Source organism: Hipposideros armiger, unplaced genomic scaffold, assembly GCF_001890085.2.
Source record: "Hipposideros armiger isolate ML-2016 unplaced genomic scaffold, ASM189008v1 scaffold_49, whole genome shotgun sequence".
Taxonomy (NCBI): domain Eukaryota; kingdom Metazoa; phylum Chordata; class Mammalia; order Chiroptera; family Hipposideridae; genus Hipposideros; species Hipposideros armiger.
This window is the reverse complement of record NW_017731399.1, coordinates 2,780,785-2,800,459: the sequence shown is the minus strand read 5'-3', so window position 1 is coordinate 2,800,459 and position 19,675 is coordinate 2,780,785. Positions and strand designations below refer to the sequence as shown.

The 19,675-nt window shown below is 52.8% G+C and overlaps 1 protein-coding gene across 2 annotated transcripts in view; it reads right to left on the bottom strand.

The window, feature by feature from the left end:
* Nucleotides 1–246: 246 nt before the first annotated feature.
* LTBP2 (latent transforming growth factor beta binding protein 2) overlaps nt 247–19,675 on the bottom strand; it is a 103,496-nt gene continuing 84,067 nt past the window's right edge. The window contains exons 18-36 of one of the 2 annotated variants that reach the window (XM_019640403.1): nt 19,063–19,182; nt 14,120–14,239; nt 12,933–13,055; nt 12,592–12,717; nt 12,039–12,164; nt 11,043–11,165; nt 10,817–10,942; nt 10,281–10,403; nt 9,416–9,547; nt 9,015–9,140; nt 8,300–8,443; nt 7,228–7,419; nt 7,036–7,119; nt 6,170–6,298; nt 5,672–5,809; nt 5,416–5,583; nt 4,825–5,106; nt 3,566–3,715; nt 247–3,105 (exon numbers count right to left, since the gene is read on the bottom strand). In XM_019640403.1, coding sequence (XP_019495948.1) covers nt 2,960–3,105; nt 3,566–3,715; nt 4,825–5,106; nt 5,416–5,583; nt 5,672–5,809; nt 6,170–6,298; nt 7,036–7,119; nt 7,228–7,419; nt 8,300–8,443; nt 9,015–9,140; nt 9,416–9,547; nt 10,281–10,403; nt 10,817–10,942; nt 11,043–11,165; nt 12,039–12,164; nt 12,592–12,717; nt 12,933–13,055; nt 14,120–14,239; nt 19,063–19,182 — 2,678 coding nt within the window. In that variant the 3' untranslated portion in view covers nt 247–2,959. The remainder of the gene's footprint in view (nt 3,106–3,565; nt 3,716–4,824; nt 5,107–5,415; nt 5,584–5,671; nt 5,810–6,169; nt 6,299–7,035; nt 7,120–7,227; nt 7,420–8,299; nt 8,444–9,014; nt 9,141–9,415; nt 9,548–10,280; nt 10,404–10,816; nt 10,943–11,042; nt 11,166–12,038; nt 12,165–12,591; nt 12,718–12,932; nt 13,056–14,119; nt 14,240–19,062; nt 19,183–19,675) is intronic. The other variant, XM_019640405.1, reaches the window with a different exon arrangement.

The window sequence follows — 19,675 nt, the reverse complement described above, 5'->3', positions numbered from 1 at the left end:
ATTCCGGTTTTGTGTGTTTGTCTCAAAGGCAAGAAACTCCTCTGCTTTTCTAGGTATCTTGCATTGATGTTTATGATTACTCTTAAAATCCCTGTTTGCCATTTCTCCACAGAAATGCCACAGGGCTGCTTAAAGGAAGTTGGCTTTAAGAAGTTTTGAAATAATTATCATCTGACTTTAATTGTAAAATAAGGTCAGGTAAATATATAAAGAGAGGGGACATTTAAGTAGTCTGTGGCCAGCAGCTGTATTTAAAAATATTTTATTTGTTTTTGAATAGGTAATACATATGGTACAAAATTCAAAGAGACACACAAGGGGATACAATGAAACGTCTCCCAGTCCTGTACCCATCCACCCTGTCACCCTCCCCACAAACCACTATTGTTTCTAAGAATTTAACCCACAGGTATAACCCCACAGGTAAAATGTGAAATAACATGTGCACAAGAATATTCATTACAGCATTATTTTTAATAGCAAAAGATAGGAAACAGTGGAAATGTCCATCACTAGGAGACTGACTAAATAAATTATGATTTATCCATTCAATGGAATAATATGCATTTGTAAAATAGAACTAGACAACTCTTAGGTGCAAGTATGTATACGTGAAAAAGCAAAGTGTAGAACAGCATGCAGAATAGGCTATTTGTGTTTTTAATACAAGGAAATATTCATGTGTAGATGCATGAAATATCCCCGGAAGGGCAAGCAGGAAGGTGAGGGTTGGGAGGAGGGACAATGGGAATGGCATTTAAGAAGGCGCAGTACCAGCAGGGTATACTGAGAATGGTAAGGAGTTCTGTGAAGCAGTGTGAGGTGGAGTGCCAAGGTTGAGGTTAGCAGATACTCAATTCTCTTTCCCCTTTCTTTAGACAAATAGCAGCATACGTTACACTTTGTTATACAACCCTCCTTTTCTCCTTAATCTATTTTGGATATCTTATCAAGGCATTTAGAGCCACTTTTTAGGGCTCCATAACAATTGTTTGTAATCTTGCTATTACAAATAATGCTATAATAAATAACCTCTTACATATATCATTTCACATTCGGTTAGAATATAGCAGAAGGTTAAATTCCTAGAAGTGGAATTACTGATTCAAAGAATAAGTGCTTTTATAATTTTGAAAGACATTGCCTTATTCTCTTCAGAAGTCGTATCAGTTTGTGCTCTTTCTCCAGATGATTGCCAGCCAGGAGTCTTAACAAACTCCTTGATCTTTGCCAATCTGGCAAAGTGTCTGGGTGTGGTTTTAACTTGCATTTCTTTTATTATGAATTAAGGTCAGAATACTTTCATACATTTAAGAACTATATATTTTTATCTGCTGAAAACATCTCAACTGGTATAGTGACCTAGAGCAAATTATTTAAGCTTCATGTGTCTTTATTTCCTCAGTTGTAAGTTGGGAATAAAAATAGTAAGTAGGATTGTTGGATGATTAAATGAAATTTGTGTATAGCATTCAACACTGCCTACCTAGCATGTAGCAAGCATTCAATAAGTTATTATATGATGGCTGACAATCAGAGCAGCAGGTAGGACAGGACAGATTAAATTAAGAAAATAGTATCATCTCCATGTCTACAGGCACACAGAGCCTTGTTCACTTACATTGTTATTGATCAGAGCTATACAAAGTCGGAGTTTTCCGTGTCTTAGAGTAAAGGAACTTTTCCCATTGGAACCCAATCATAGACGATTGGCAGAGCTGGCAAGGGGTAGGCGTAGCCTCATTTCTAATATTCAGACTTTGCCAACGTGGTAAAGAAATCTGGTTTAATATGAAACAAAAACGGGAGAGACCAGGTGTATATTTCTTTATTCCACTGAGGTTCTAAACTCCCAGTTCACCAAGGTTGGAGTGGGGCTTGACTTGTAAACTCAGAGGAGTGCCAGCCGGCCGTTTTATGAAGGGGAAGAGGGCAGAGGCTTCTGAGTAGAGAGGAGAAACAACAAAGGAAATCTGGCTTCCCCCAAAACATGACTGCACTGTATTTCACAAGCTAGAAAACAGATCTCTCTATTTTTAGCACATCAAACTGGTGTCCACAAAAGGAGAACCCAGGAGAGATTTGCTTCCTGTGAGGAGCAGTATGCAGTGACTACAGGTCTTTGGAGATAGGCACCCTGTCTTGTGGCAGAGGCCTCGTGTATCAGGTGCTGTCGCTGGGTTGATTTTGAACGTTTATCTACTGGAAGCTACTGAATGTTTTCTTGAGACTTGTGTAAAGCCCTGGCTCCCTGTCTTATCCGTTCCCCGTATTGTTAATGTCGCTCTCTCGGGCTCCTTGTTCCCCTTCGTGCCTCTTACACTCAGCAAGCTCGGATCAGTCTTGCTTCTCTGAGATGAGGGTATCTCCTGCCCCTCCCTGGGGCCACAGAAGTGAGTATAGGATGGAGTTGTGGCAAAACCTGGTCCAGACCAGATTGAGCAGCGGTGATCGTTCTTGGGGGAGGAGGCGTTGGAGTCACTCCCCAAACTTCCTCCAATCTTTTTTTTGCTTCATGGATTCTGAAGGACCACTCCAGGACAGGTGTAGCCTCTGACTCAGTTTTGGGATCATCAGGATGATCATCATGGCTGGAAAAGGGTGTCTGCAGCATGAGGCTGAAGGACCTTGCATGTTTGCACAGGTTGAGGGGGTGGAGGGCCATCCTTTGGTAAGCATCCCATAGCAAGGCCAGGCCAGATGGCGGACTGGGCCTCATGGCCGTGGCTGAAGCGTTAAAGCATTTGGTGGTGTTTGAGCCAAGCAAGGGCATGGTGGCATGGAGGCAGTGACAAGCTCACAGCCAGAACCTAAGCTGGGACGGATGAAAAAAGGCAGGGCTGGCTGGGTGTGGGGCTGCAGGGCCTCCTGCCTGATGTCTTCCCAGCGAGGAAAAGCGTCCTCAAGGCCCCTGCCTGAGGCCAATTTCCAGGTAGCTGCCCACACTGACCCCTCACTGCTACTCCTTGGCGGTGCAGCGCGGGGGGCCTGCCTCAGCCACGTAACCTGGGGAGCAGTGGCAGTGGTAGGAACCCTCGGTGTTCTCGCAGTGACCGTGGGCGCAGAGTGCAGCCGGCCCGTTCAAGTCATCACACTCATTCACATCTGAGAGGAAGGAAAAGAGCTGGCAGGAGCTGAAGGGCCTCTGGCCTGCTGGCTCTGGCCCTCTGCTCACTAAGCCCTGGCCCCTCCCTGCGTGGAATCCTAGGTATGGCAGCCAGAGGCTGAAGTCACTGTCCCAAACTAAGCAACTCGGACACAAAGCAGGTGGTCGTGAGCCCATACTGTGCCCAGGAGAGTGACCATGCTCCTTTGTCCCTGGCTTTTTTTTTCTGTCAGGGCACCTCCATGGTAAGGGCTTTCTAAACACAGCATAAGACCTTCCTTTGGAGCTTTCTCACCATGGACCTGGCGCCCGCAGTCCCACTAGGGGGCAGTAGTGGATTTCCCAGCTACCCTGTTTAGACATGCATTCCTGACGTGAGCAGCGGCCCGTCTGACTTCCACAGGGAGCCATCAGGGCCGGTCTGCTTCCCGGGCATTGCCACTGTGGTGCTAAACTTACCCACACAGGCCATCTGGGCCATGTCCAGCTGGAAGCCCTCAAAGCAGTCACAGGTGTAGCCCTCCTGCACGCGCACACAGCGGCCGTTCTCACAGCCATTCAGGATGCCACACTCCTCGGCCTGAAGCCCTTCGAAGCCAGCCTCGTGCTCTGGTAGAATCAAGTCAGAGAAGGAAGCTGAGGCCTTGTGCCCAACCCCTGGGCTCTCACCCTCTGTTGAATTCCTGGGGTGGGGGTGGGGAGGGTCGTAAAAGTCTCACAGAAAGATGCTAAAACACAAGGCAGTATTTTTTTTAAAGTATGTGTCATTTTGGGTGGGTGAGACCTTTAAATGAGGCCTCCCAAGAAGGTTGGGATTCACTGCTTTCACTGCCAGGGCTCCTCAGCAGTTGAGTGTCTATACAGTTTTGGTTTTATTGTGGTTGGTGGGAGTGTTTTCTTAAAATTATATATATATATATATATATACACACACACACATATACACAGATACATATATACACATACATATACATATATATATATACATATGTATATGTGTGTGTGTGTGTGTGTGTGTGTGTGTGTATATAGTTTTTTTGGTTTTAGCTGGGAGGGGATTGGCAGCAAAGGTGGATTGCCGTCACTCAATGCAAAGCGCAACTACCAGATCTGCCGCACCCTCTTCTCTCTAAGCAGCTCTCCACCACTGGAAAGGGCCCCATCCCTAACCTCAGTGCAGGCTTAATCAGTCTGATAAGGCGGCTGTGCCTGTGGCAGGTACCGAGTCTATTGCACAAAAGCCAGGCTTGACTTCCTCATTAGCATCCAAGTCCTGAGAGCTGAAGTCATTGCCACTTACAAACCAAGTCGCCACAGTGGGCCTTCACAGCAATTAGAAAGCCTTAATTCACATTTCAGGTCACAAGTTTGAACTTGCAGAGCAGGTTATTCTGCATACCCTAGGTGGTGTGGAGGGAGAAAAACGGACAGTACCAGAGTGTGCCGGCTTTCTCTCCCTCGACTCCCTCCCACAGGGAAGCTTTTGCGGTTGGGACGATGGTGTCCTCTACCTCTTTGTGCCCCCTGTGCTAGTTCATCAGAGGGCCTTGTTAGGGTATCACCTGGGCGTTTGGAGTTGTCCCTTGAGTGACCTGCGAGAGGGCTTGCTGTGTCTCTCCCCTTCCCTGTCCTCGCTGGCAGCTATTAGCAGGTGGAGGAGGTGGGAGTGAAACAACTTCAGTGCCCCACCTCTTCCCCATTTGTGCAGCAACACAGACCTGGATGGCTGGCCACGTAGTAGGGCTGGAGTTCTGAGGGCTGTAGGGGAGACTCAGGGACTGGTGCACGGCCCGCCGGGTGGCTGGCTGTATTGTGGAAGGGCGGCTCAGGGACGGCATCCTCGGGGCCCAGGTAGTTGTAGAAGGGGGCCCCGTCTGGGCCATAGAGGCTGTAGTGCAGGTCGTCGGGGCCCGGGCCATACTCATAGCCTGGTCGGAAGTGGACCCCGGCCTCCCGCTCCGCTTCAATCCGGGCCACATTGCACAGCTGGGCGTAAACCTCTGTCAGGGAGGAGGGAGAGAGGAAGCTGAGCCCATAGCCTGGTGTGTTTTCCCCCTGGCTCACTGCCCCAAGGAGAGATGGCGCCCACTGGGACCCGTCCCCTCTGAGTTCCTGGCAGTGCTCCTCTCCCCACCCCATCGCCTGCCCCACTTTATCCCCAAACAATAGGGACAGAAGAGGGCCACTATGATTGCCCCACTCCTGTCTAAATCCTCCTTCCAAGGGGAGGGCATTCCCTACCCTGGGGCGCAGCCCAGCTCTGCAGGTGTCTCCCCTCCCTGCTGGCACGCACAGGCCACCCCTCTCACCAGAGTTCCTGGGGGGGCACAGAGCACACTGCTGGCTCCAGGCCTCGCCGTCCTGGCAGCAGCATTCGGTGTAGGTGGTGCGGCGCCCATGCAGGGGTTGGCTGCACACGTAATTGGTGACCTTTTTCCAGCAGATGTCCATGTGGATGTCGTGGTCAGGTAGGTCCTCTAGTGGCACAGGCACAGAGGCACATGAGCCCCGCCCCCCGACCCAGGTCCACTCGCCCTGCTGCCCTGCTACCCCAGGCCCACTGACCCATGTTGCCGGTGCTGTTTACGCAGCGCTGATGACTGAGGTCCAGGGTGAGGGGTGGGCTGCAGAAGCAATGGAAAGAGCCTTCTGTGTTCACACACTCGCCATTCTCACAGGCCATGTCCTGGCACTCGTCGTGATCTGTGGTGGCAGGAAGATGGGAGGAACGTGTGGGGCAGTGCCAAGGTGGCTTGTCCGTGCACCACCTTCATGGAGAGGGGTTTCCTTGTACTCGGCAATGAAGAGGTAGCATCTCTTCCCTGTTTCCTCTCCCTTGCCCCAGCCCAGCCTGCAAGGCCCCTTCCACAGGGATACTTTTCCAACAGGTCCCCACATACAGTCCCTGACAGCCCCACAGCTCCCCCCACCTCAGCCCAGCCCGCTGCAGTTGGCAGCTGCCCCCAGAAGGGGAACTCCCCAAAAGAACCAGGCTGGCTGGCAGGGCTGGGTGAGCGTTCAGCTGTGGGCCCAGGGGTGGGGAGGGGTAGCGTGTGCCCTCACCCTCACACTTCCTGCGGGTGGCATCATAGTGGTAGCCAGGATTGCACAGGCAGATGTAGCCAGGCACTGTGTTGAGGCACCGGCCATTCTGGCAGAGACCAGGCCCGAACATCACACACTCGTCAGCATCTGTGGGGAGGCAGAGTTGAGGTGAGGGGAAGGTGAGAAGCAGTAGAAGGCGGTGCTTGAGACTAAGGGCTCCGAAGCCAGGCTTGCTGGTTTGAATCCTGGCCCTGCCACGTGCTAGTTGGGTGACTTCGGGCAACTTCCTTAAGTTCTTGCCTCAGTTTCTACCTAAAAAATGTAGACATGACTACTTAACCTCTTACAGTGTTATGAATATTAAACAGTTAATACATATAAGGTACTTAAAATAGTGCGTGGCACATAGCAAGCACTTGAGGAAAGCTACTTCATTTTCTATTATTTCCTTCTCCACCTTCAGGATTAGGGCACTGAAGGGCTCACACCTAAACTACCCACTTTGAGTATGGGTTCCCCAAAGTTTCTGGCTTGGCAAGTGGGGCCAGGGAGATAAGCAGCTGCCTCTGGCATCTGTACAGCTGCACTGCCTGCTTCCCTGTGCCCTGTAGCTGGGTTAGTCAAGGCATCATAATATGTTTCTGGAGGGTTCAGCCTTGGGGGAGCAGAAAAACCAAGGTGGGGCTGTATGGACATTCCCAGAGGAGTTCCGGTCAGAACTTCCAGCTAAAACTCTGCAGGTCGTCAGCCCTGGGACAGAAATGATGGAAGTGACCCAGGAGGCCGGGGCTGCATGCAGAGCTTCCCTGGGGACCTCCAGGAGGACCAGGCTGGGCCAGCTCAGGAAAGTAGAGTTTGGGGACCAGGGTCTGTAGGGGGGTTACCTGTATACGAGGTTTGTCCAAACATCCAGGCTCCTTCCACAGGGATGTAGCCTTTTCCACTGGGGCAGATCTCACTGAATTCGACTGTAGGGAGGCAACCAAGCTTAGAGAGAGCAGGGCTCTGCCCCCTTTCTCCCAGTATCACCCTGCAAAGCTGATGCTGAGAGGATTTGGGACCGTCAGGCGCCTTACCTGAGTCCTCTGCTGGGCAGAGGTCACAGGCCTCTCCCCAGCTGGCACCCTGGGTGCAGCAGCATTCAGCCTTCGTGGTATTCCGGCCCAGGGGGCTGGAGCAGGGCGGCTGGCCCTTGTTCCCAGAGTAGCATTCCATGCGGATGGGGCCTGAGAGGTGGTCTCTTGGGGGCGCCTCAGGCATACTCTGACCTGTGTGTGACAGATGCCCCTTATTATTGTCTGTTCATGGCCCTCTGGGACACCCTAGCCTTTACAAATTTAACATTTATATCTTTTTACAGTGTACAAAATGCTTTTATCTATATTATCTCACTTGATGTTCTCAACAACTCTATGAGGTGGGCATTATTATAATCAGCTCCCTTTACAGACAAGGCAGTTGAGACTTAGAGAAGCGAGGTGCCTTACCACAGCCGCCAGCGATTAAGTGGCATAGTAGGGAGTTGACCCCAGTTTCTCAAATGCCAAGGCCCCTGCTCTTTCCAGTATACCACCCTTCCTCTACTACAGTGGGTTGCCCCCAGTCCCTGGCATGCCCTATGGGCAGCCCTCTGCCCATTCCTCTGCTTTATACTGTATCCCAGCCCCACACCCTTCCTTGTTCTAGGTCCTGCTTTCTTTTCCCCCAAGTCAAAGAAAGCCAGCTGAGCCCTAGTTCAGCCTGGGGTGAGAGGCTGAACCCAGCAGCTCCGGGGTGGAGTGAGAAGAGGAGAGTCTAGCTTAGCTCAGCTTCCAGGCCTTCCTCACCCGGAGGGCTTCCTGGGTTGGATTGAGGATCCCTCCCACATCCCTGGGACTGGTGCCCTAAGCTGGCCTCAGAGTTTCCGGAGCCTCCTGTAGTGTCCGCACAGCCCTGCAGCCTCCTGGATGTTTCCTGCCCTGGAGCAGAACCCCCTCTTGTCTTGACATTTGCTGCACTCTCAGCCTACCGCACTCCCTTCCTAAGCTGCACCCCTGTCCACAATGTCCCCGTCTCGGCCCAGGCTCCCTCTCAGGAGCTGGAGCAGTGGAAGAGTAAGCCATACAGTGGTCGTGCATAATGGCTGGATAGAGTATGTGGCATGCTCACCTCCAGCCACCCGCGGGCGGCAGTGCCCCTCCTGAGTGTCGTACTCCTCCAGGTCGCTGGCGCAGAGGCACAGGAAGGAGCCCTCCACATTTTCACAGAGTGCCGTCCCACACACCGCCAGCATGAGCTCACACTCGTTCACGTCTGCCAGGCATAAGGACAGGCTCAAGGGGGGGAAGAGGCAGCCCAGGCCCCTTGCCCCTGCCTCCAGCCCAGTAGGCCGGTATTCGTCCTCCCAAAAGAAAGCGGCTAGGTCTTAGGGAAAGAGCAGAAGTGGGTACCAGTTAGCAGGAAGGAGGAACCGATGAACAGAGGGCATGGGAAGGGAGAGAGAAGGAGAAGGGTGAAAGAGAAGGGTCACTAAATGGACACAGAGGAAGGATTCCTCCCTCTGCACATTCTGCAAATGTGCCTTTTGACACCCTGAGGTCTCTGGAGAAGGGTGGAGCCTTTATTGATGTGCTCCCCCTGCTAGTCGGATGTGGCCACGCTTCCCTTACCAACCTGGCCAAGGGCCAGCTGTCGCGTGGAGCCGAAATCTCCCTGGCCCACTCTGCAAGGACCCATTACAGAGCCATGAGAGCATGACCATGTCAGGAGGAGGGCCCTAGGGCTTCTATCCAAGACAGCCCAAATCTGTGGAGATGGGATAAGGGGCCCAAGGGCCTTCCTTCCCTTCCCTGGCCCAGGCCCGGCTAGCCCACAGGCTTCTCACCCACGCAGTCCCAGCCGGACGACGAGGTCTCAAAGCCCTGGTCACAGAGGCAGCGGAAGGAGCCCTCGGTGTTGTCGCAGAAGCCGTGGCTCCCACACACGGTGTCGTTGGCACACTCGTCTATGTCTGTGGGACAGTGGAGACAGAAGTGTAGGGTGTGCTCTCCTTATTTGCTGGAGATACTTATTTATTTGGTCTATTAACACTAAGATCTGTGAAAAGTAACTACGAAACACAGAACAAGAAAACTGTAACATTAACATTCTTCTTCAATTTTTGTGTAAGCCCTGCTGTATGGAAAGTATACAAACTTCAAACAGATGCAAAAATAGTGTCCTTAGGAGAAAATAGTTTCTAGCTGGATACGCGAGAAGTAGGTTTCCTCAGCCCTCCCTACTCACCAATGCAGTCTCCAGTCGGGGCCACGTGGAAGCCGGGCTGGCAGCCCAGAACGCAGCGGTAGGAGCCAGGGCTGTTCTCACATCTCCAGGCCCCACACACGGGGTCTCCGTAGTCCTCACACTCGTCAATATCTGTCCCCAGAGCCATGAGAAGGGACAGAAGAGGCCAGGTCACTGCTCTGGCCCCACTTCCCTGGCATTACAAGTTCATGCCCACAACCTCTGGGGTCCTTGATCTATTCCGTATTATTGTAATCATCTCAACCCCAAAACATCAAGCTCAGGGTCATTTCCCCTGACCCAGCAGGGTTGAACGTCTAAAAGAGAGTCCTATGCTATTTAGGAAAGCACTGAGTTCTTAGCCTTCTGTGACATTCTGTTCCTCCACACTCTTCTCCCTACATTGGAGCACTTTATACGCCTCTCTATATAAATAAAACCTTCACCAAAATGTATTACAGAAAGTTGTCTTCATAGCTGTCTCCCTTGCTCAATTTCAAGATTGCCCATAACTGTCTATCTGTCCTAGCAAAAAGACATTGAGCCTAGCAGGTTTTTAATAAATGCCTATTGAATAGGCATTAATAAATGCCTATCAAATCAGTTTGGCTTTAAAAACTAGATTGTGTGCTTTGCTAGCACAAAGATGATGATTGTCTTCATTTTGTCATCCTCGCACAGTCCCTTAGTCAGCAGAGGCTCAATAAATGCATTATCCACTGGATGATTAATCTGTGGAAAGTGCTCTGCTTCCCGGAAGCTACAGTTCTTGGTCCCAGGTGGCCGAAGACCAGGCACGGGTGAAGGTGGTCAGAAAATGGGCAGAGCCCTGTCCTCTCCCCGTCCCCGCCCCTCCCCTCCTTACCCACACACTCCCCACTCTCTGGGGAGGGCTGGAAGCCAGTTTCACACAGACAGTTGAAGGAGCCCTCAGTGTTGACACAGCGCCCTCCGGAACACCGGTCTGTAGCTGCACACTCGTCCACATCTAGAACAGAGATGTCTGTCAGCAGACCCAGCCATGGGTCCCTAGGGCCCTGGGCAGCTTCCTCTGGGCCCTCAGTAACCCCCGGGAGGGCCAGGAAGTGGTTCAGGGTACGAAAGGGCTGGAAGACCTGAGGAAGAGCTCAGCGCTGGAAGCCTGAAGCCAGGCTGGGGGAAGAGCCCTGGAACTAGGGCTCTGTCAAGGGAAGAAGGGTGACACTCAAGTGCCTGCTGTAGATATCACAGAGAGGCCCTGGTGAAAGGGCCTCTCCCTGACACTTGGCTCCCTCTCATCACTGTCAGCCTCCCATCTTCCCAACCTTGGGTGGGACCAGGAGAATTTTATTTCAATACTCTAGGCATAGCCTTTAGTACTCCCTGCTGCTGGCTAGTGGACATGCCAAGCTGGCTTCTCACCCAGGCAGCTGGTGCCTCCCTCTGCACTGGCAAAGCCTGGTGCACAGAGACAGAAGAAGGACCCCTGGCTGTTGAGGCACTCGCCGTGGGGTGCGCAGTACTCCTCTCCTACACACTCGTCCACATCTGCCGAGAGAAGATAGGCAGTGGTGTCACCTGGGGATGGTCTCACCTCCCCACACACTCCCTGCCTCCAGTCCCCGGTGGGGAGACCTGAGCCACTCACCCTCACACATGGTGCCATTGGCCAGTTGGAAGCCCCGGGGACAGAGGCACTGGTAGGAGCCAGCCATGTTTCTGCACTCGCCTCCCAGGCAGCTGCTCTGGAGGTCTTCACACTCATCCACATCTGCAGAGTCACACAGGAGGAAGGAAGCTAATGGCAGCACCTCCCGAGGACAGGCCGATGGGGAGGTCTCCAGAGGGCCTGCTGCCTGCCTGAGGAGTCTGGCCCTGTAGGCGTATTATCCCCTTATAAAGCAGCATAGCTCGGAGGAGCTGGTGAGGGAGCCTTTGGGGAGCAGGATGACTGCAGCTGCCTCCACGTTTGCCCCAGCCCAGCAGGCCTCCCTGCCTCTGGCTGAGTTTCTCCAGCTTCCCACACAATGTCCACCTTGGGGACACTCAGGCTCTCCCAGCAACCCTGGCCTAGGGTGGCCGAACCTCACTGCCCTTCTGGCTGAGATGGCTTAGATTTTACTGAGAAGCAATAGGAAAACAGATGAGAACTAAACCAAGGAAACAGATACAGGGAAACTGAGAAGGTAACAGAAACCCAGTTTTTCAAGTTGACCTACAGATTGCCTGGTAGAAGCCCGTGTTTTTAAAAATACAGTCCAGCACCCACCCTTATGAGGAGCCCCTGGGGAACTTGTTAGAAAGCAGATCCTGCCCGCCCCTGCCCCCGAGGGAAGTTAATGCAGCAGGTCTAGGACAGGCCCAGGGCACTGCCTGGAGGACAAACTGCCCCAGTGATGCTGGTGCACCCTGAAGCCTGTGCTCCAGGGGCTCAGTGGCCCCTACACCCAGATCTGCAGTCGCCTTTCCAACTCCTGTTGGGAGAGGGGTGAGAATAAGTGGCCCCAGCTAGCCACTATCCAAGATGAACAGAGGGTCCCCTGGTCTGGAAACAGCCCCTGCCGTGTCCTTAGAGGGTCTCTAAGGGTGATGGGTTAGTCTCCCACATCCCATCTGTGCTCTCCTCACCTGTGGGGGCTCTCACCTTCACAGGTATTGCCCAGGGGGCTGGGCCGGTAGCCCTGGCCGCAGTCCCTGCAGGAGAAGGAGCCAGCAGTATTGGTGCAGACTCCTGAGGGGCAGACTCCCGGAAAGGCACACTCGTCTAGGTCTGGGGCAGACAGCAGTTAGTCACCCCCGGGGCCTGGGAGCGCTCCCTCCACCCAGCGAGGCAGGAACCTCCCCGTACCTCTGGCCTCCCTCTCTGAGCTTATAGAACTCTCTCCAGGCCCCTGGAAAAGAGCAGGCTCTGGCTGTGGACCTCCTCTAGGCCAACCCCGGCACCTTCTCCCGAGATTGCTCGTGGGCAACTCTACTGTCAGCTTTGCTCTTGTCTCTGTGACTCCCTTTTCACATCTAAACTTTGGGACTAGGACAACAGAAGCTCTCCTTGGGGCCAAGTCCATGTATAGGGTCCTCTAGCCTAGCCTGGAGACCCTCAGCATCAGTCCAAAGCTAGGGGACAAATGGAGCATTCTTGGATGGTAAGAGGGCCTATATTCTTTGTCCCTCTCTGCCAACCCCCTCCCCAGGGTTACCTTCACAGGCAGTGCCGTCTTCGTTCACCCAGTACCCACTTTCGCAGGCTGAGCAGGCGAAGGAGCCCTCGGTGTTGAGGCAGAGGCCCGTGGGGCATGAAGGCCGGCTGGAACATTCGTTGACATCTGAAACAGGCCATTGAGTTCTGTGGGGGACTCTGCAGGATAGACATGTCAGGACAGCAGAGACTGGCAGGTGGGCGGGAATAGGGGAAAGGACAGGTCTTGGCAGTGAGGTGTTGGGTCAACATGGTTAGGGATGCGGGGCCAGGGGTGGACGGGGAATGTGTGTGCCTCAGACTGGTTTGCTGTGGGGGAAGGGCGCTTCAGCGTCTTTGTACCTTGGCAGCCCTTCTCATCTGAGGTGACCTCGTAGCCCTGCTCACAAGTGCACCTGAAGGAACCCTCCAGGTTGATGCACCTTCCATGGGCACAGACCCCGGGGGTCAAACACTCATTCACATCTGTGGGAGAGAAGTCCAAGGTGGTGGGCTGGCCTCCTTTCCTTCAGGCAGCCCCCTTCATCAAGCTTAGAGCATCTCAATTATGAGGCCAAGCAAGAAATCACCATTCAGAGGAGCTATAGGCCACTCTGGGAAAGCCATGGGGTCATTCCTGCTTCTGACTCCACCCACCTATGCAGGGTAGGATGCCCTTCCCCGTTGAGCTCACTTCAGTAACACAGAGCACGCTGCCTCTGTCCTAGAAGAGGGGGCCAGGTCCCCCAGCCTGAGGATACCTGGAGTAAAGTGTCCGAGACCCTTGACTCATCTTTCAGCGGGTCTGAACCTCTCTGTCCCCCTACCTGCCAAACAAACTAGTACGGTCTCATGTTCCCAGCCTGACAACCGGCTTCAATAGGTGAGTGGGCAATGCAGAGAGAGGCCAAGCTATGCCTGGGTAGCTGAGTGGCAGTGTCAAGGGCCTGGGAAATGTCTGCCCTCTCCAGAGCCTCAAAGCATCTATTCACAACTCAGTCCCTCCTGACATTCTGAACCCCTGGCCCTTCTTCCTGCGGGGGCTGAAGGAAAAGAACACTCCTCCTACAGCTGACATGCAGCCCCCTCTGGAGGGAGAAGAGCACCCACTGTTCAGTTCGGCGCTGCTGCTTAGACAGTGTTGTTGAGATGCAGAAGAGCAGAAGACCCCGACTCCCTGGAAACCAGATCAGGGCCTGGCTGCTAGCTCTCAACACCAGAGTCAGCCTCTCCCTAAGATGCTTGTCACTTCACTCTACCCAGCAGGATCCGGCCACAGAAGCTTCTGGGAACTTGGGCTATAGCTTCTGAACAGATATGGCCAAGGAGCCAAAGGGACCCCCACCCTAGCTGATTTTGAGGGCAGAGCACCAGTAACTGAAGCACACCCATCTCATGCCCAAGGTCACCTGGGAACCCAGCCGGATCATGGAGGACAGTAGCCTCCAAGACACTTCCCTCTGCCCGCCTCTTTCTCTCCTTGTATGTGGGCTCAACCGGAGGTCCCAAGGTCAAACATCCCTCTCAGTGCCCTGGCAAGCAGTCCTCACCTACACAGCTCCCGCTCTGGCCTCTGTAACCCTCCTTGCAGGCCAGACAAGTGTAGGATCCGGGGGAGTTGACACATTTCCCATCAGGGCAGGTGCCAGGGTGACGACATTCGTCAATATCTGCAAAATAACATCCCCTCTGTTGGTCATCCCTTGGGAACCACAGCACATGGGTGGGTCTGTGAAGAAGCAAACCCTTGACCCTGCCCTTGGTGGTGGAGAGGGAAGGATTTCAGTTTCTATACAGATGGAAACAAGGAAACAGTGAGTGTTGTCCTGTGTTCCCAACTCCACCTTCCACCCACTGTCCTGGACAAAGATGGAAGAGTAATGGAAGAACTTGAGAAAGGGAGACACCCTGGGTGGGTGTGAGAGGATGTGGTTACCATGAGCTGTGGGAGGGTGAGCGAGCTCTACTTCATGAGCTAGACTGTTGGGGACGGCCTTCATATCTCCCTTGGTGAACTCATGTTCCTTTACAAGTGGTGACAATTACTGGGATTGTACATGCTTGGCATAGCGGGCCCCAGAAAAGATCGCCAGCTGGGCAATGAAGGCAAAATGGGTTTTCCTTGCACCAGAAAATGAGGACTGAGGATGACCCCCAACCTTGGAGGTGGCCAAGACCAGCCCTGAGACGGATGCAGAGCTAGGGGCGGAGGCTGGCAAAGTTTCTCGCTGGAGGGAAGACTCTTCTTCCATCCAAGAACCATGCAGGGCTCCCAGCATCCACTCTGGTGAGATCCAGGAGAGTCAACCAGAAAGGACGAGCCTGAGTACCAACCGGACAAGCAGGGGAAGAGGGGACCCAGGGAGGAAGAGGAACAGCAGTCCTGGGAGAGTGACAATAAGCAGGAGGATGGAGAACTTGTTCCCAGGAACTGCAGGCAGGTTCTTTCCCATGGGACCTGGCATCTCAGGAAGTCCATATCCAAGGCACCCAGGGGACCTGGCTGAGTTAGGGAGGTCATAACATAGGGACTAAACTCTGGGTCGGGGCTGCAGGAGGATGCTATGCTCCTCCGGCCCAGGGTTGAGGCTCCCAGTCACTACTCATGACACACAGATGGACTGAGCTCCAGAGGAAACAGGAGGGTTTATTCTTCCTAAATGGGTAATTGTCATTCTCTTGGAGGAAGCCGACCTACTTATGCAGATCCAGAGGCCCTACTGCCCAAGTGGAAGACTTCCTCAGCCCCATGGAGGAAATGCAGGGGGCAGGGCCAAGGGTCAGAACATAGGCTTGTTGCAAAGGGACTTAAGCCAGCAGCTGTCATTATAGAACAGGACATGGGCCCTGTAATGAAGGATGAAAATGAGTCTCTCCTGAAGTCGTTTGGTCTGCAGTAGACAGGACACATCAAAGTCCTCTGTCCCAGGGACCCGGGGCCTCTCAAGAGGGTCCAGGAGAGGAAGACATTCACAGGGCAGGTGGTTAGTCAGGTGGGTATTTGCAAGGAGATACCCAGAACTCCTAGGTAATCTTGGGGTAAGGCTCATCTGAGATAAGGCTCATCTCTGGAAAGAGGGCAGCCAAGAGCCCCGAGTTGGGTGGTGGTGACACCAAGCTAAACCATTCGAAGAACTTCTGTAAAGACAGAGATGGAGACAACGAGACAGAGATGGAGAGAATGAAAGACCTAGGACCGCCAACTTTGGCCTCCCAGAAGAAAGCAGCCAGCACCACGCCCTGCTGACCTTGGCTGAGGTACCAGAAGCAATGAGCAAATGAGCAATGAATGAATGAGCAAAACCATTGGGAATAATAAGCAATCCTTGCTTCAGGGAGGAGAGACTTCGGGGATGAAGAGGAGAATATGGAGGCGGCAAGGGTCTTCCTCTAAGATCACACTGAGGAAAAAAAAAGAAGTTTTTGAGCCTCTCCTGTGGGAATCAGTTGGTGTAGAAAGGAGCTTAGATTTACCAGGAGGAAAGGGCCCTGAGGTCTGTCCTTCCCCAAATGTTCTGGGCACATCTGTGGAGATGGTGCACGAAATGTCTTATGCTGGGTGTTAGGACACTTGTGGTCCTAATGCTGTTCACTAAATTGTCCAGCTCTCTATTTTCTGGGCCATGGTGGGCTTGTGCCTCCTGGTCCCTTTAGCTGGGTGGGGCCAGGGGACTAGTGCTGGCCAGTGAGCTATAAATAGATATGACGTGTGTGATTTATGAACCAAAGCATTTAGTTGTGTGCAACCCTGCAGAGTGCTCTTTCTTTCTTCCATGGAGACTGGCCACTTTCAAGATGTTGGCTATTCCTTTAGCCAACAAAAGTTTTGCTGTTTTCCTTCCTCAAACCAGAGTCTCAGGCAGAGATGATCACAAGTGAGAGGTTTGTCAGCAAGTGGGAGAAGAAGAGCAGGAGATCAAAGCAGCCCTTAGTCTCCACCTGAGCCAGGGGAGGCTTCTTCTAAATGGGAACCACTAACTAAACCAATCAAAAGGAGCCAGGTAAAGATTCGGATGAAGCCGAGTCCACTCCTAACCACTCTGTGTTAAGGGCTCTGGCTCTAACCTCCCCAGATATCCTGAGGCTGTTCTCCCAACCCCTTGATGTCTGGACTGGAGCCAGAGTTTTCTGCCTAGCCTAGGGTTTGAATTTTAATTTTAAGATCATGGCATGTTTGAGCAGGTTTTACTCTGGGCATCGGGCAGAAGCTCTCATTCTTACTTATTGCTATATTCCTAGCCCGCAGCTGGGATACAGCTGGCGCTCAGCAAAAGTTTGCTGACCAAAGAATGAGACCATGTGATCAAAACATTGCATCCTCCTCATATGACGCTGCTGAAGAAACCCCAGAAGACCCCTGGAAACAGTCACCCCAGGAACCAGCTTGTTGACCTGCTGTCTGTACGAGGATCCTAGAGCTTTTCTACCAGCACTTCCGTCTGTGCGTGAGGAAACATACGGGCGCCTGCCTCTGTTCCTTGTGAGAGCACAGGGTGGGGAGGGTGCTCATTCAGGAGCCAGAAGCTCAGGTAACCTTGGCTATGGGTGGTGGTGGTGGTGGTGGTGGTGGTATGTGTGTGTGTGTGACAGTAAAGCCCTGGCTGTCTGCAGGGGAATCTAACCTCTTTCCATGGGAACCCAGATTCCTGGTATGACGGAAATACCATTGAGACTTTGGATGGGCCGCTATCCAGACCACTCAGGCCTTTCACCAGGGATTTTGAGTTTAGTGGAGAGAGTGGTTTCTTAGTTGGAGAAAGAAAAAAGGGCAAGAGGAAACTGACTGGGCTCCCAGGGTGATGGGCTGGGTCTGTGGTTACTGGCGGAAACCTGGAGGAGAGTGCAGGCTACATCAGTCTTTCTCTCAACAGACCCAGAGTGTCTGCCCAGGGCCAGGAACTCAGCCCGACCTCCCAGCCCAGGTGTGTGTCTGGCAGCTCTCCCCCAGGAGGAAAGGGGACAGTCTGGAGGCGTGGTCTGGGGCATGGGGGTGTCTAGATGAGAAAAAGAATGAAGCCCTCAGATAGTAACACTACCCCCTGTGCACTGAGTGTCTGCATGTGTGTTGTATGTCTTAGCTTCTTTGGTCCTCACAAGAGCCTCTGAGATGGGCATTGTGGTTTCCATTTTCAGACGTTGAAACGAGAGCCAAACCCGGGCCTGTCTCTGCCAGAGCCTGTGCCCTTAACATGGACTGGTTAGGATAAATCTGATCTTTTTAATATCCTGGTATTTTCTTGGTTCATTTCTTTTCATTTTGCTTTTCTTTTTAATGTAGTTTAATGTCAAATTCATAATGTGATGCTTCAGGGAGGTAACCTAGCAGGTATCTAGCACAGTACCTGGCACATAGTAGGCACCCACCAAATGCTAACTCCCTTCACTCTCTATTCTCCTGGAAAATACCAGGCTGTCCGTCTCTATCATGCTCATGAGGACAAGAGGTTCTGGCTCTGATCATGCTTAGGCGTGAGTTTTAAAGGGGGAGCACCAAGAGGGAAGTATTGAGAAGGGAAGGTGAAATGCGGGCTGAGGGTGTGTGCAGACAGAGAGTTGTCTGTCCTACAAGCCCAGCTACCTCTCCCCTTTGCTTCGACCTTCTAGGATTCTGGAAGGACTTTGCTTTTGCAGTAGTGACATTGGGAAGAGGACTTGCCCTTCACAAGACACACAAGCTCATTACTCACCTCCAGGACCCTCTGAATCCAGGCAAATCTTGGCCAGGAAAAGCCTGGAGTCTGGGAGGAGGCTGGCCCTAACCTTGGAGCCAGGACGGGATTTCTCTCCAGGGAGAGCCTTGATTTACCCTCATGTATTCTAGTCTCAGACAGTCTTGGCAACATATAACCCAGGACTTTTGTTAGCATTTGACACCCTAGCCTGGCAGGGAGGTGGTGTTGGCAGAGTTGCCAGGGGGGTGCCACAATAGTGGCAGGCTCAAGCCAGTCTGTGAGGTGACCTGTTTGTTGGCAATGTCACAGCCACCTTTTGGCTTGGGAAAGGGAGCAAGGATCGAGGCTCATTCATTCATTCACTCATTCATTCATTCAGCTAGCATTTGTTGGGGGTGTCCAATGCATAGACAATTATCATGGGTCATCTAAGGATATGGTCCTGTCCTAAGGAGCTCACAGCCTGAAAGCTTCAGCAACAAGGCCAAGGCCAAGGCTCGTCACCTCCCTGATAGACTGATTCCTCCTCTCCGAACAAGGGGAGTGCCATGACTCAAAGTCAGGGGCACAAGTGTACAGAGGGATGTTCCTGGGGTTTCATGTACAGAAAGCTGCTTGTGTTCCCTGCTTCAGGGGACAGATAGGATGCCAAATTATCGCTGAGGGGATGGAAGGGCTCAAGAATTCCTAGACAGGTCTCTGTCCATAGGAGTGGGCTCAGCATCAAGAGGCCCAGTCAGGGGCAAGCTGGAAGGGGAGTTGGGGGCAACCAGTGTGTGGGGAGGGATCAGGAGATGGCAGAGCGGTACTCAGTTCCTTACCTTGGCAGTGTCCCTTCCTGACCATGATGTAGCCCTGGTCACATCTGCAGTGGTACGAGCCCTCTGTGTTGGTGCACCGCCCCCTGTGGCATGCCTCTGGCTGCTCACACTCGTCTATGTCTGTGAACACACAGAAAAGGTCCGAGTTGAGGCCAGCCCTGCAGGGGGTCCTGGGGCATCCCTTTAGAGGCCAAAGTCAAGGACGCCCATGCTGAGGCCCAGGCGGGGAAGGAATCTTTGCTATAGCCATGACTGGCAGGGGCTCCTATGCCAGGTCTGAGACTGACCTAGCTCAGGCCCTTGCAAACTTCTGAGTTCCTTTCTCCCAGGGAGGAGACTTTTGGGGCCCATGGGAACCCTCACAGTTGTCTCCTCATCCTCCAATGCTTGGGCTAGTCTTAAAGTCAGGTTGGCAGTCCATGATCTGAGGAGGCCAACAAAGATTCCCTCCTGGGGCCGGCCGAGTGGCGCGATGGTTAGGAACTCGCTTGGGATGCCAGAGGGCCCCGGTTCGGATCCCACATACGAGGGCCAGTTACACTGCCCTCCACAGCTAAGATGCTGAACAACAGCTCAACCTGGAGCTGGGCTGCCATGGGTCGCCGGCGACGGC